At 31.6% G+C, this 17204-nt stretch overlaps 1 protein-coding gene across 1 annotated transcript; it reads right to left on the reverse strand.

The window, feature by feature from the left end:
- Positions 1 to 1003: 1003 nt before the first annotated feature.
- On the reverse strand, positions 1004 to 15512 carry LOC129083512 (chromodomain-helicase-DNA-binding protein 1-like). The gene is made up of 6 exons (XM_054589343.1): positions 15495 to 15512; positions 10487 to 10665; positions 5709 to 5805; positions 4786 to 4837; positions 4039 to 4249; positions 1004 to 2650 (listed from the first exon to the last, which is right to left on the reverse strand). Exons 2-6 carry the CDS (start codon positions 10651 to 10653, stop codon positions 2305 to 2307), a joined length of 873 nt encoding a protein of 290 aa, XP_054445318.1. The 5' UTR covers positions 10654 to 10665; positions 15495 to 15512; the 3' UTR covers positions 1004 to 2304.
- Positions 15513 to 17204: the final 1692 nt, after the last annotated feature.

The following is a 17204-nucleotide window of genomic DNA, read 5'->3' on the forward strand; positions in this document are numbered from 1 at the left end:
TTATAGAGAATGTTCCGTGTTATATCTATGTACTAATGTTCTTCTCCATTGTGTTTTAATAAATCTATGGCTTATTCTTTTTCTATGTAATTGCTTACTTCTTACAAATAATGAACATATTTTCCATCAATTAATGTTACATACAGTTTTAAACTTCAACTCAGCTAATAGTTGACTGAAATATTCAACTAAATGTAGAATTGTTAAGAAAGTTAGAGTCCATTCCATTGTCTCAAAAAATGTAATACTGTTCTTTTGCAAAATCTGAACAATAGGATATAATGCAAATGTCTTTGCTACAAAGTGATGAATTAAAAAACACCAACCCTGATTTCTTTTATGTTAATAAAAAGTATTTTTTTATTCAGTGCTATCTTATAGAACAAAGTCATCATTTATAGTAAATGTGGTAAAAAGTAAAAAAGGTTAAAAAATGTGTATTGGCACTAAATTGTTTTATCACTTTTATATTTAATTATAAATAAGATATTTAAAAATTGTATTATTCCTCATGTAATCTGATATACCAGGAAAAAAAACAAGATCATCATTCTTCAAGGTAACTATCTAAAAGAGGAATCACTGCTTTAAAAAAAAAAAGGAAAGCTTTGTTTTGTATCCATAGTGTAAATTTTAGACCTAATTGGATAAAAAAATATTAAAAAATACATCCACAAACAAACTTCTGTAGATTGCTCCTACAGCTAAATCAATAGGGACACATTTAAAAATATTATTGGAATATATCAATGTATTTGTCAAAGTTAAGATTCAAATTTGTTACATCACAGCACACATCCAAGAATGAATGTATGCTACGAGTCAAAAATTCCCACTGAATATAACAAAATAAAAATCTGCGAATAAATATTAGGTGTTCTAAAATAATATCAGCAGAAAACCAGAGTCAAACAAAAATTTCAATGATCTAAATTTTACTTTATAAATTCATATAGTCTTCAAAATAGATTTAGTTGTAGTGCTACACGTTAACTATATTCAATTGCTTATCAAAATATCCTTTTTTTTTCTGGCAGATAAATGTTACTACTTAAAAAAAAAGTTAAGTGCTTGAGGGAATAAAAATGCAGCAGAAAATTACAGGAGCCCACATATCCTTTTTCTTAAATTTAATTTGTCATATATAAGGTTTTTATATACAATCAGTGTGCATTGTAACAGTTTATATTAAAAGTCAATCAAGTTTATCTAAAATGTTACCTGGCTGCATAGCACATTTGACATTATTGCCCACATGAAAAGGGAAAACAAATGGATTTACAATAACTTTTGGCTGTTTTGGATTCTGAAAGTGTTCATACACCTACCCTTTTAAACCAAATGCATCTGAAAGTAATGTTTCCAGAGCATGCAGTTTAGATCTTACATTATTATCTCAGTATTCTGTTACTACAAACACAATATTGACCAAAAAATAAAAAGAAAAAAGAAAGAAATAACATGTATTTAATAAAATAGTTGATATAAAAAGAGGACTAATGGAATTAAGTGGCCCCTTTCCCCATTTTTTACATTCTAAACAATGATTCCATCAAGACAAATCATTAAAAAGTGTTATTACACTAATTTTTTTTAAACAATAAGAAGGCCTGAGTTGGTAGGGAAAGGAACAGTCAAAAAAAGCCTGAGAAAGGGAAGGAAGGAAAGCTCATTTAATACATTTACAATAATTTACAGTCAATTTTTTTGTGTATGTAAAAAGGCATAATAATAGATCACAAACAGGAAGTTCCTGGCTATCTTACAGATATAAGTACAGAATTTAAATATTCAAGCTTGTGATGAAAAGCGGCAAGGTGGTCGCAGTGTACAATGTAAACAAGTAGCTTTGGAAAGTGAACAAAATCCTTGAGTGTTTTTTCTTTATTAAGAAAAGAACTCTCTTTCATTCCTTCCTGAAACATGATCACAGGTCAGAGTAAAGTTCATATACAAACATAATTTAAATGGAGGTCAGTCTAAAATCACTGACTTAAAAACAGTTTTATCCAGCCTATATGGAAGGGCAGTGTTGAGGTCCCTGTAATAGTAAACATTTTCCATTTCTTTAAAAAAGAAAAAAAAAGTACTACAATATTTGTAGTACAGTGCAGCATAATCCTTAAATATAAAAATATTTTCTCTTCTGTTGGGATAATAGACCTTGCATCCTGGAAAGAAGTAACAATACTGCTACTGATAGAAGATCTGTTTATATCTTTCAAGTCATGTAAGGCAATTACTGTGTTGGTTTATGATATATGGCTAACAGAAAAGTCCAGAAAGACAACACATCAGTTTTTGTTATGTTTTCCGATTACTCCAGGTATGCTCAGGTGTACTTTTGTGTTCAATTGAGTGTTCAAATGGAGATCTGGAGCCATAAGGAGACCTCTGATCTAGTGGTGACCTAGGCCCACTACTGGAAGCTCTGTGGTCCATTTGCCAATCTGAGTGATACCTATAATCCCTGGAAGATTTATGATGTGCATATTCAGAACTTGACCGATGATCTGAATGTAACCGATGATCTGAATGAGAGCGATGATCTGAATGAGATCTATCTTTTAAATTTCCTTCCAAATTTGATCTGTGATCTCTACTCCTGTGATCATCCAGTTTTCTATGTTTCTCTCTATCACTGTAATATCTAACAAAAGAGAAATTAGGAATTTTAGTTAAATTAATAATGCAAATTAAATGTTTCCAAATAAACACCTTATTAAAAATAAAACAAAAATACTTTAAAGCCTACTTTTAATTGTATACAAGTTCAGTGTTTCATTATAGAACTTCCTAAGTAAGCTTAAAATTAACCACAAATATCTTTGCATGCCTCTCAAAAACTATTTGACTTATAAAACAAAAGTGAACCACACAGACCACTCAGCATCTAATTTCACATGTTCATTTTATACATCATTTGTATTAATGCATCTTAACTATCTAGAAACTGGAATAAAGGTAACTACAACTATCTAGAATAGAATACACTTGAAATCAGATCCTTGTTATGAGCCTCTAAGCAGGGGAAAAATAAAATCTCTACAATGCAGTCTATGAAATAATTTGTAAAAGACAATTTTTATTGGTGTAATGATACCTTTTAAAAGCTTTCCTTAGGTTTGATTGATTACATGAGTCATTATTACAATGTTCCTAAATGTGGCAGTTTGCTAAAAAATAAATAATTATAGCAGTTTAAGGAAAAGTCATCTTTAAAATGTTTTCCTTTTTCAAATAAAATACATTGAATTATTTACTACCACAAACACAGCTTTTTCTTTTCATTTTATGTCCTTCTCTAATTTTAAGAGCCAGTCTACGTTTGATGTATTATAATGTGACACTGCTTCTCAGAGAAGAATTTATTGCAGTGAGCACAATTAAAATACAAAGGAAATCTAATATCTTTATTTTCTCATCTTTTATTCATTTGTATTTTGCTTGTAGTGATGATCATCGACTGGTGAAAATATTTGTTTACAATAAAGGAATAAAATGTCTTATATTATATTATATTCAGAGTTGTTTACTGTTTAAAAGCAAACAAAACCCAAAACAATAAACTAAAAAAAATCCTGATTTCAGGACCATCCCAGATGCTGTGATTAAATTTAACTGCAATAAGATATTTTCACGTAAATTTTCCCTTGAGTTTTTTTTAAATGGAGTGGAATAAAGAATTTCCTCCATCAAATTTCATCCATATTTCATCAAGCTTTTATTTTACCCTACTTTATTTTGAAGAGTTTTTGAGCCAATCTTCTCCAAAACCGACAATGAATCCCATGACATAATTATAGAACTCCCTACACTTTCCTCTTATTGCACTTTGACCTTGAATTTGTAATTTAAAAAAGTTCTTAACAAAAATACAGTAGAGTTCATATTTTTCTTACATGCAAATAAACCTTATTCTCATATAAGGCTTGCTTGATTAAGTTTGAAGAGGCCATTAAGGTCCAATATAGCAAATAAAATAAAAAAGAAAAAGACATGAATAAGAAAAATTTTAAAACTGATTGTTAAATTTACCTGCTGTCTTGCTTGTAGTGATCCCAGTCACGATGATCTTTGCCATTACTGAAAGAAGAATAGGGTCTTTTCCTGGAGTCACTCTTTTTGTAAGAATCTCCCTGATGTCGGTCTTTATGATGATCATGATACTGAGATAAGTGTCTATCAGAAGAATAACTGTCCCTGCTGCTATCATCATGATTTGTATTCTCTTTCAATCTGTCCACATCTGTTAGATTAAAAAAAAACAAAAAAACTTTTATTCATGACTTCCGAAAAATACATGGTTAAAAAAAAAAGTAACTTTGCTGCTAGATTACAAGAACTCCAGTTCTAACTCCAGCTACAGAAAATCAGTTCCCAAATATGGGTAGTTAAAGTATTTAGAAATGGTCTATTAAAGCAGTACTAAAATTTACAAAAGTATCACTTTAATCTGAAATATGAAAAATCACAACTGAAATATGAAAGGCCTATTTACTTTCAACATAGACTGTATTTCTGTGATTCTTATACAGAAAAAATGCATTATTGTATTCTAAAATTTTTTAATTTATCATTTTAGCAATTCATCATTTCAACATTTATTTTATAATTTTTAAAAAGTGGTAGAAGGTGATTTATGGAAAGGTTAATAAGAAGAAAAAAGGATTATTATTTAAGATAATAGACCCATTATAATAATATGGGTATTATCTAAAACAAACCCGCTAAAGGAAAACAATTTATAAATTTACTTTCCAAAACAACAGTAAGTTGACTTACCTGGATTTCTAATCACTGGAGCATTCAAGTTGCTGTTCTGGTCATTATTTTGCTAAAATAAATGCACATATATAAGAATATTATAAATGGCATCAAAACCATTACAAAACAGGGGAAAAAACCCTAAAAAGAAAATCTCAAGGCTGAAAGAAGTCCTTATATAAGACACTAGAATGTGTAAGAGCAGCATTTGCAGATATCTTTTTAAAAACAAAATATTTGTCCCATGACGTATTAAAATAATTTCAGATTTAACAGAAAAGCTGCAAAATTATACCAAAGAGTTACCATATGCCTTTCTTCCAACGTCTCCTAATGTATCTTATATAACCATGGCATAAAGATCAAAACGTGTGAATAGTTAACATTAGTACAACACTATTAAATGAACATATACTTCATTCAGATTTCACATTTTTCTACTTAGATTATTTTTCTGCTCTGGAATCCAATCTGGAACTCCACTTAACACTTAGTTTTCATGTCTAACTTCCTTCAATGTGGGACAGCTCCTTAGTTTTTTTCTTGTCTACACTTCTGAAGAGTACTAGACAGTTATGGTATAGAGTATCTCTCAACTGTGGTTTGTCTCACATCTTCTCATGATTAGACTGAGATTATGCGAACCACACAAGTGATGTACCTTTCCCAGAACGTCATATCAGGTGGCTCATGATGTCGCTATTATACTGGTGATGTTAACCTTAATTGCTTACTTACAGTGGGGTTAGGGAGGTTTCTTTTCTAAAAGTTATTGTTTTTCTTTGCAATTAATATCCATCTTGAAGGAGACACTTTTAGACTGCTATTATCTTGTTTCTTGTTCACTAACTCTTCTACATTTTTTCATTCAATTCTTTTCTAAGGAAGAATGTCTCAATTTTAGTAAGATAAATAAGAAAAAAAATGATGTATTAATTTACCTGAGATTCCTGCCGTTTTTTAATAGCATGCTTATATAACTTATGCAACTTTCTTGCATCAAACTCAGTAAACTTAGATACAAAAATCCACAGGTTTCTAGAAAAAGAAAAGGCAAATTAGTCTGGTGGAAAATATTTAGCTTTTTCATAATTCCCTCTGCAGAAACAAAAATACACACAGATTTTACCCTCTATAGAATAACGTCTAAGATAATTATTTCTAGTGTTTTTTTATAAACTTCATATATGGGTAAAACTCTAAATGAAACTTTAGGTTTTACTTCTCTTCCAAATCTTTTCATTTTTACAATTTTTTGAGTGAAAAGTAGTAATCAATCCTAATTTGAAACCAGAGATGTAAATTTACAAATCAGGAAGGGACTCATAATATGATTCAGATTAGTTATAAAAGGAACAAGTTATGTCAGTAGTCTGAATAAATGTAAAATCAGTAATATAAGCTTGTGAAAAAGAGGGTGCTCAATAATGCATTAAAAAACAATTGTCATTTCATAATTTTGATGTAATGGTCATGAGAATAGTATGAACAGACACTATAAACCATGGACAGCATGTCTTTAGGCCTCTGTTCCCACCCCAAGGCAAGAATTAGTAACTGACTATAGTACTCTATTATGATAAATTCAGATGTAGCCTGTGAGTACTTCTTAACACAGCTTCCTCAACAGTCACTCATAATCAGTGATACCTGAATTGAAGTCTATTTGCTATCACTGAAATAGAAATGGTTTCACATATTCACAATTTTTTATTAAATGTTTTTTCAGAAGGTATTTTAAAGTATGATTTTGAATCTTGCTTATATAAACAGGGTAGAGAAATTACTAATTAGCCAATGATGGAGTCTGGCATATTACCCAACATAAACATCTTTAATGAACCAATCAATTTTAAGGAATTAAAAAAAAAATAAACCTCTGTATGAATAATGACTACCTAAAAGAAAGCCATCTTCCAATGACACTGATGGAAGGAAAAAAAGGTCTGAGAAGGCAAAAATTCTTATCTGGAAAATAACTTTTCATTCTATTTTATGGAAGAAATTATATAAAACACTCTGGGGACTTTTAAATGGCTGACACAATTTCAAATATCAAGCACCTATTGCTTATCACTATAAACCTCACATTAATTTATAAAGCCTGGAATGAGAGACTATTGACAACAGGTGCTTTACCAAGTTTTAATATTTTCAATGCTCTTTTCTATTATTTAATTCCACAAATAATCTTTAGTTAGGTAGGCAGAGTAAATACAGCATCCAGTTTTTAAAATAAGCAAATGAAGTAAGGAGGCTAAGTGACTTGCCTAAACTCATATAGCTAAGTAAAGGTAGAAGACAGGGCTCCTAATTCGCCTTTCACTAAGATAAATAATTCCCAACCATCTGATTTTGGACATCGACATGTAGGATTAGCTGCTGGCTAGTAAATTACTAAAAATTTGCTAGGTGTCAGTAGATTTTGGAATGCACTGTCTGTCAGTTACGCATTAACTGCAAAATTGTCCTAGCACATGTGCATACAGAGGTTGGTAATTATTCCAGAGAATTCTTACGTCAGTTGTGGCTTTTTCAGTCCTTTTTTTGTTTCAATAATCATATAAATTACCATTAGTATTATAAACTTATTTTGTGAAGGTTGTTTGCCTCACTGCAGCATATATTTATCCTTCATCAATATTTTTGCCTATAATTTTACAAAAAAAAGACTGTAAAATTGCACTGCAATTTAAAGAGCAGTCACTCATATTCTCATATTTAATGGACATGTATATGCATAACACTTAAAATTTGCTTCTGTCATGATACTTCGTAGCCTGTAAAATCAGGGTATTGATATAAATTATAGCATGTTAAAGCATAAAAACTAATATTATCAGGCTTTTTTAAACTAATGGGACACTTTCAAAATATGTATGCAGAGATTACATTGTTTCTTAATTTTTTTCAACATCATGAAAATTTTCAAACATACATCAAAGATAAAAAGAATTTTACCATGGTCACCCACATACCTACTACTTAGATTCTAGTGTTAACATTTTACTATGCTTGCTTCATGACATATTTTCATACATCCATGCCTCTGGCAATCCATGTAATTTTTGTTTGCATTTCAGGTATTAGTATTTTCCCCCTAAATACTTCAGCATATGTATCATTAGTTGATACCTGTTTATTTTCTTTTAAAGATAAAATATACATAAAATAAAATGCACAATTTTTAGGTTCACACTTGCTGAGTTTTTCAAATTAATATACTATATAGCCCCAAAACATATCAAGAAAGTTCTGTTTTGCTTTTTCACAAAGTCTAAGTTCTTTTTACCAATGGAGAGTTTTAACAGACAATGGGTAATAAATGGATAAATAAAAATTGAGAAGCACTCTCTAAACTACATTGCCCCATTAACTGATTATCAGTGAAGTCAGGGTAGATAAAAACTAAGTAGAGGAAAACAAAAAGGTGTGTTGCCCCAGATGGGTAAAAAGAGGAATCAAACCTTAGGAGGTAAAGGCAAACATGATGCAATAAATCTCCCAGCTACTCATCTCTTTTGTTTTAGAAGTTTTCTCCCATGCTCCCTTTTTTCCTAATAAACTAAATCCAAAATAGCATTATATTTGTATTAGTCACAATATAATTTCAACAAGATGTTTATTTCTTATCTTTCTAGTAAGGTAAAATAATTTTCTCTCTCTTTACAACTTCAAAAATCTAAACTCTAAGTTTTAAAAAAATGGTACATAATATACAATGAAATAGTTTCAGATAGAAATCAGGCTCTTTTTACACTAAAAACAGGAAAAACACTTAATATAATCCTGTAAATTAACTAAATTTAGCTTTAAAAAATAATTCACTGCATTACCTTTATTTTTCTAATTTTATCAAAGAAAAGCAACAATCAAGACATGTTTGGGAGCCACTGACAGAGAAAATTTCACTTTGGATTCTGAGTATAAAAACAGATTTTCATCAAAGCCATATATATATATTATATATATATATATAATATATATATAAAATATATATATAAAAAATATATATATATTACACACACACACACACACACACACACACACACACACACAGTCTGTCCAGAAAGTAACTGACCATGCCATATGAAAAAAAAGAGAGATTTACTGAAAAAGATACTAGATAAAAGGACATTGTACATAAGACAATGACGCCTCAGTCCCCTTCAAAGTAGGCACCTTGGGACCTCACACAGTTCTCCCAATTGCCATTAGCTGCTCTATCGAGTTTTCCTGAATCTCATTAATGGTCTGAAATCTCTTCCCATTGGGAAATGCCAGAAGTCACAGGGTACCAAATCTGAGCTGCAGGAGGGCTGAGTCACCTGGGTTTTACTATTTCACAAAAAAACTCTGCATGAGGTATGAGAGTTTTCATGAGCAGGCTCATTGTCATAATGAAACTGCCAATCACCAGTTGCCATAGCTGTGGTCTTCTGAATCATCAAAATAAGATTCCGTGGAGGAATGTTCAAGCTTAACATAAAATTTCATGCAGATCTCTTGCTCGACTCACTCAGTCATTTTGAATGTGACGGCCACACAGTACACACATTTACTCAATGGCGTCTACTGCCCCCAATGACTAGTAGAGTGAGGTTGTCATTGTTCACACTTGCACATTCCAGTCCACTCCTTGGCTGCCAGGTTATACAGATGTTGTGCAAACTGTTCTCATTATATTAACAATGGTTCATATAACTGATATTTACTGTATTCTTGTTCTCTGACTCTGCACTTTGGGAATCATCAGAGGACTTCAAAAGGATGAAATAATTGCTTTATGGTATTTAAGGAAAACGTTAAAAGCTCCAGTCAGTATATCTATTCCAACCAAAAATAAAAGACTAAGACAGAATATATATTCTGTAGTACTTTAGGATTATTCTCCTCCATTCCTCATAATAAATGTTATCATGATCGTTTAGTAAGTAGAAAATACGTAGCACCTCAAAATTTATAAAGGACTTCAAATATAGATGTTATTTCACAATGATAATATCAGGGGCTCAGAGATACTGGTGATTATTCAAGTTCACAAAGCCCAAAATTAGCCAAGATAGGGACTGAGCACATCTTCTGGTGCCAACTCTAGTGAATATTCCGTGGTATTATAGTCACATGACTTCAGGCTATTATTATTATTGTCCATGCATGGCTTTAACTTCTTCAGACATGGTAGTGTAGTTTCACTTCTTTTCAAAAGCCTAGTGACCATGATTAACTCCCTATCTCCTCTCTCTAAAATGAGTATAGATTTTTTTTTAAATTTTAGATTAATCATAATCACTCCTCTAGAAATGTTAGTTTTCTGTTTTGATATGTAGCTGCACTGCATATAGCAAAGAAATCAGTAGACTAATAAACTGATATGAGGGACTAGTTTGTGTTCATTTTATCTTTTTTTCCAAATTTGTGTAAGTTTGGTTTAACACTCATCTGTATCTGGTAATCATTAAGTGATTTGTATAATATTATAGCAGTTTAGTTACAAATCACAGTTGGTGATAATCATGATGCATAATTAAGTGTTCACTCATGAATAAAAAAGCTTTAAAGAAAAAATAAAAACGATCATCTTCAAGTTACCTCTCTAAACATTAGAGAGGTACTAAATTGTTACTAAATTTCAAAAGTAGAAAAATAAATTGAAATGTAAGGGACAGATGGTTACATAACCACAAATTTAACATTTCCTGGAAAGTACATCACTTACTTTCTCCACTGTTTGATTTGTTCAGGATTTGTATACTCCTTCAGACATTCTGTGATATGGTCTCCAATTTTTATTAAACATTGTCTAGTATGCTCTAGTTGTTCTCTTTCTGAAAGGCCTTTCTCAGGCCTATCAAGTTGTTTCAAAGCTGCTTTGACAGGCCTCATTCTTTCTTTGCACTGTAAAAAGGGAAAATAAGAACATAAATACATGTATTAAAAATATAAATGCAACAAAGATCTTTCAATGATATTTATATGAGTAAATATAGCATTGTTTGATGCTAAGATAAGCATTAAATCTTACCTCACAGCTCTTAAATACCAAAGGTCTCTCACTCAGATCCTCTTTGGAAAGTAAGGCTTTCATAAACATTTAAAATCAGTCTCTGTGTAAATAAACACTTTGGATTTCACTTACCTTCTATAAAAAGTGCTACTTTTTACATTGTAATACACCATTCTAAGCAGTCTTAATCACTGAATGTTAAAAGATAATAAAATATTTCAAAATATTATGTACTATCCTATATTTACTATGACAGAATAAAATGTAAAAAATAAGGATCTTTATATAATAAACTGGTAAAGCTATTAAAATAAAAATAACTACAAATATAAACTGTCTAGTCTTCTAAACCTTTGGGACAAAACAAAGCAGTTAATGATGAATTTTGTTACTATCATATTTTGCTGGTCAGTGAGTTGGGCCAACCTTCTCCTTGGCCTATATTATCACTGGCATGCTGACAAAAGGACACCATACTAAAAACTATATGATTCAACTAAACTCCAATTTCTATAATAAAAACTAACCTATACCAAAACCAGACTAAAAATATTACTGAACAATTAAATTTTACTTACCTATATAAATGCAAAACAATATTAAAATTAACAATAGTTATATCTACTAGTAGCAAGTTGGGTTAATTCAAGGAATGTAGGGATGGAGTAACTACAGACAACATATTTAGTTGATCCAACACCATTTATTTAAAAAAGAAAGCCTCATATCACTGCCATGCAGGTCCATTCTTATCATAAAAATAATGTGCATATATGTATGAATTTGTTTCTGAGTACTTCATTGTTTTATTGACCTATTTGTCCAAATCATTTTGGAAGTTTTTCCATCTTTCATCAGGAGTAATTTAAATAGCATTGGAATTATGTATTTCTTAGTTAAAATTAGAACTCAGCAAGGCCTGCTGTCTTTTTTTAAAAAAAGGGAAAATTTTTTAATATCCTTTCTAATTTTTTAGCATTACTTATACCTGTTCTCTACATTTCTTTTTTCTTGATCAATTTTTATAGTTCATAATCTACTAGATAATTATTCAATATATGTAAGTTCAGTGCACACTATGTTCTAGGCATTGTTACAGACTCAAGAAAAAAAATAGTAAAAGCAGGAAGGAAATAATCAGGATCAGAGCAGAAATAAATGACAGAGACTAAAAAAATTCAAAATATCAATAGAATGCAGGAGCTGGTTCTTTGAAAAGATAAAAGTGACAAAACTTTAACCAGACTCATCAAGAAAAAAGAGAGAGTAACAGTGGAACCACAGAAATACAAAGGATTGTAAGAAATTACTATGAACAACTATACGCCAAGAAATTGGACGACCTGAGTGAAATGGATAAATTTCTAGAAACATACGATCTTCCAAAACTGAATCAAGAAGCAGCAGAAAACTTGAATAGACCAGTAACAACTAGTGAAACTGAGGCTGTAATAAAAAATCCCAGTACACAAAAGCCCTGGACCAGATGGCTTCACAGGAGAATTTTACCAAATATTCAAAGAACTAACACCTAATCTTCTCAAACTATTCCAAAAAATTTAAGAAGAGGGAATACTTCCAAACTCTTTTTATGAGGCCAGTATTATCCTAATTCCAAAACTAGGTTAAAACACAACAAAGAAAGAACATTAAAGGAGAGTATCTGTGATGAACACAGATGTGAAAATCCTCAACAAAATATTAGCAAATCAGATCCAGCAGTACATCAAAAAGGTCATATACCACGATCGAGTGGGTTTTATTCCAGGGATACAAGGATGGTACAATATCTGCAAATCAAAAAACATGATACATCACATAAACAGAATTAAAGACAAAAATCACATGATCATGTCAATAGATATGGAAAAAGCATTTGATAATATCCAGCACCCATTTAAGATAAAAACACTCAGCAAACTGGGAACAGACGGCACATACCTCAACATAATAAAGGCCATATAAGAGAAATCTACTGCCAATATCATGCTCAATGGGCAAAAAGTAAAAGCATTTCCCTTAGGATTAGGAGTAAGATCAGGGCGTCTACTATCACCACTCTTATTCAACACAGTACTGGAAGTCCTAGCCAGAGCGATCAGACAAGAAATAAAAGGCATCCGAATTGGACAGGAGAAAGTGAAACTGTCATTGTTTGCAGATGACATGATAGTGTACATATAAAATATTACAGACTCCACCAAAAAACTACTAGACCTAATAAGTGTATTTGGCAAAGCAGTGGGATACAAAGTTACTATTCAGAAACAAAAATTAGGAAAAATATCCCATTTTCAGTAGCAACAAGAAAAATAAAGTACCTAAGAATAAACCTAACCAAGGAAGTGAAAGACCTGTGCTCAGAAAACTACACAACAATGAAGAAAGACATTAGGGAAGACACAAATAAATGGAAGCATATATCGTGTTCATGGATTGGAAGGATTAGTATCATTAAAATGTCCATACTATCCAAAGCAATTTATAGATTCAACACAATTCCTATTAAACTACCAATGACGTATTTCACAGGTATAGAACAAACATTTCAAAAACTTACATGGAACCACAAACGACCCCAAATAGCCTGAGCAATTCTGAGAAAAAAGAGCAAAGTAGGAGTGATCACAATACCCAATATCAAACTATATTACAAAGCCACTGTAACCAAAACAGTTTGGTACAGGCATAAAACAAGACAGATAGATCAACGGAACAGAATAGAGAACCCAAAAATAAACCCATGTCTGTATGGTCAATTAATAATTGACAAAGGGGGCAGGAGCATAAAAAGGAGTAAAAATAGCTTCTTCAACAAATGGTGTTGGGAGATCTGGACAGCCACATGCAAAAAAATGAAGCTCAACTACCAACTTATACCATGCCCAAAAATAAACTCAAGATGGATGAAAGACTTAAATACAAGCAGTGATATCATAAAAGTCCGAGAGAACATAGGTAGGAAAATCTCAGATATCCCACATAGCATATTTTCACCAATATGTCCCCTAGAGCAAGGGACATAAAGGAAAGAATACACAAACAGGATTATATCAAAATAAAAAGCTTCTGTACGGCTAAAGAAAACATCAGCAAAATGAAAGGGGAACCAACGTATGGGAAAATATATTTGCCAAGGATACATCAGATAGGGGTTTGATCTCCAAAATATATAAAGAACTCACGTGGCTCCAATCCAGGAAGACAAATGATCCAGTCAAAAAATGGCCAAAGGACCTGAACAGACACTGCTCCAAGGAAGACACAGGGCCCAGAGACATATGAAAAGGTACTCAGCACCACTAGCCATCAGAGAGATGCAAATTAAAACCACAATGAGATACTACTTCACACTGGTCAGAATGACCATCATAAACAAATCAACAAGTGCTGGCAAGGTTGTGGAGAATAGGGAACCCTAGAGTACACTGTTGGTGGGAATACAGAGTGTTGCAGTTACTGTGTGAAAAACAGTATGGAATTTCCTTAAAAAAACTAAAAATGAAACTGCCTTTTGATCCAGTGATTCCACTGCTGGGAGTATACCCTAAGAATCCTGAAACACCAATTCAAAAGAACCTATGCACCCAATTTACAATAGCCAAGTACTGGAAGCAACCCTAAGTGCTGATCAGTAAATGAGTGGATCAAAAAACTATGGTACAGTCAACACAATGGAACAAGATGCAGTAGAAAGAAAGAAGGATCTCCTGCCCTTTGAGACAGCATGGATGGAACTGGAGAGCATTATGCTAAGTGAAATAAGCCAGATGGCAAAAAACAAATAACGTATGATCTCACCTATAAGTAAAACCTAATCAACAAGACAAATAAGCAAGCAAAATATAACCAGAGACATTGAAATAAAGAAAAACTGACAGTAACCAGAGTGGAGGGGGAAGAGGGATAATGGGGAAAAGAAGGGGAAGGGCCGTAAAAGGAAAATGTATAGAGGTCACATGGGCGAAGCCAATGCGGGAGAAGGATTGAGGGAGGGAGGTGGAGGTGGGTGGGCAGGGTATAGTGGTGGCAGGAAAAATGGAGATAACTGTACTTGACCAACATTAAGAATAAATAAAAGTTTAAAATAAGTTTATAAACCCATTGGAAAAAGACAAGGCAGAGTGCCCCTTACTTTGATGAAAAGCAAGAGAGCATGTAAAGCCCGTGTATTTTAGACTAGTGTTACTCAAAGTATAGCCTATCATCCTGTACTAGCCTAGGGGATAGGTAGAGAAATTTTAGAAACCTTTATATCTATCTGTCAGGGTGATTTCTGCCAACTGAATCTACTACTAAAAAACAACAGGGCTTGTATTTTGTACATTTAAAAAAAGTTTTCACTTTTGTTTTTATTGTACTTTCTAAAATACTGGAAAAGAAGTTACTTCTTCACTCTAGGTAAGAAGGCACCGTTATACAGGTTTCCAAGGAATTGAAAGTTTGAAATTCTACAAATTCTACAGTGGGAGGAAAAAAAATGTTCACTCTAAGTAGTCCCTAAATGCTTCTCCTTCAAGTTTTTAACTTATTAAGTTTTTCCAAATTGATTCTAAACTTAAGATTGATTCTAAATTTAAACTTTTACGTGTATTGCTTTGTTAACCTGAATTGCAGTACCAACAAATTCAAAGAAATTTCTAAATTAAAAGTTCTAAAAAATAAAATTGTAATTTAAATGTTAGTATTATTATAAATAACCAGAAAGTCTACTACTTACAATGCTGAATGTCTTCTGATCCAGTTCTTCTGATTCTTCCAGATATGGGAACTGGTTCACCACTTGTAGTGATATGAACTAGAGCATCTGATACTGAAGATTTCTTGGATTTTTCCTTGCTATCAGACTTGGATTGCTCAACTAAAAGAAAAATTCAAAATAAAACAAAAACAAAAACCCAACAACAACAAAGGCAAAATGATTAACATTTCCAGAAAACAATTACTCTATTATGGTTTACAACTGTTTTATTCACATTAATATTCTTACATATTTTAATTTTCCCCAATTTTACTTGGAGAAACCAAAAATAAAGCTACTCTGTTATGTTACCCTACAGGTAAGAATTTAAAAAAGAATTTAAACCTATTTTTCTCTTTTATGAGATACCCACATGTTTTGAACTCAGTTATTAAGACTAATTTGGACTAATAGACAATTTATTCTCCTAAAATGTAAACAAGCTAAGTGTGTAACTTTCTAAAGTTTACATTATGATTTGCATACCTTTTCTTCCTTTATGTCTTTTCTTTCTGCATAGCTTCTTAGCTTCTTTTACTTTGTTTTCTCTTTTTTCTTTAAAATCTTTTTCTTTTATATCTTTCTTATCCTCTTTTTTCTTTTATCTCCCTTTTAAGTTCTCTTTTATTTTCCTTTTCTTTTGCTTCCCTTTTTCTTCTGGTTCCTTCTTTATACAAACATCTGGCTCAGGTTTTTCTTCACTGTCTCTTTCTGTTTTAATTTTTTTTATTTGGATGTTTCACAGAAGTGATCTCATCCTGGAAAGTGCAAGTATGGCCAATGTATTACTAACCAAATCGTGACAAAGATTAATTTTTTTTTTTTTGCATGACTATTGATTGCATGTATGTGGATTCTGAAAGAAATAACTCAGAATCCCATTAATAACGATACATGCAAGTCTTCTTAAAACAACTAACATAAGTCAGTCCCATTCAAAATTCATAATAAAATTAAAGGAGACAGAACCTCATTCAAATGGCAAATGTTTGAAAAGGAAGGACCTTTGCTCTATCTCTCTAGTGATATATAATACTGTATTAGATGAGTAGAATACTGTTCTGTTAGTGAGACTACATAATAAACTATAAAACAAAACAAAACAAAAACAAAAATCCCTCATCAAAAGTAAAATTTCAGGCCTTAGTTCAAATATCAAATGTAAAATATACCAAAACATGCCATGTTCCTTTCTCTCTAATAGGTTGCTTTTTCTAAAACACATTTGTCTTTCCTTATCATCTTCATCTGACTTTTCAGAGGGCAGGGAGATGAATCACTCTTTATTTTCCTCTTTCACTTTTATAGATTTCATTGCTTTATTCTTCTTGGCTCTGGTTTTTCTCCTCTTTGAACCGCCCTAGAAATATTATTTAAATTCTAACCACCTCCACAGATTACACTTATAAAAAACTGCTTAAATTCTGAATCAAAAAACCCAAAGGAACACATATTTCTACCCAATCCTTAGCCTGTTGGTGATAAGCTATATCAGGCTTAGAAAGTCAATGAAATCAGTAAAAGGTTTAACATAAAAAGGAATTAGAAGAATTAGGAGAGAAATAGGAGAGAGTTTTTCACCATCCTAAGTTATTATCATGTAAAATTAATGCTACCAGAGATAGCATTAGAAATTACTTTTTAATGGTACATAGTATAGTTATGACATTGTATTTATAGGTAAACTTT

This window comes from Pteronotus mesoamericanus, unplaced genomic scaffold, assembly GCF_021234165.1.
Source record: "Pteronotus mesoamericanus isolate MK-2021 breed Mesoamerican mustached bat unplaced genomic scaffold, CSHL_Meso_final scaffold_167, whole genome shotgun sequence".
In the NCBI taxonomy this organism is placed as follows: Eukaryota; Metazoa; Chordata; class Mammalia; order Chiroptera; family Mormoopidae; genus Pteronotus; species Pteronotus mesoamericanus.

What these genes read in the sequence shown, in the direction of transcription:
- LOC129083512 (XM_054589343.1), bottom strand. Translation starts at nt 10,653, where the DNA reads ATGAGGCCTGTCAAAGCAGCTTTGAAACAACTTGATAGGCCTGAGAAA. An exon ending in CAAATCAAACAGTGGAGAAA is followed by an intron (nt 5,806 to 10,486) that starts GTAAGTGATGTA and finishes TTCTTTTTCTAG; the next exon opens with AAACCTGTGGATTTTTGTAT. An exon ending in CACTACAAGCAAGACAGCAG is followed by an intron (nt 2,651 to 4,038) that starts GTAAATTTAACA and finishes CTCTTTTGTTAG; the next exon opens with ATATTACAGTGATAGAGAGA.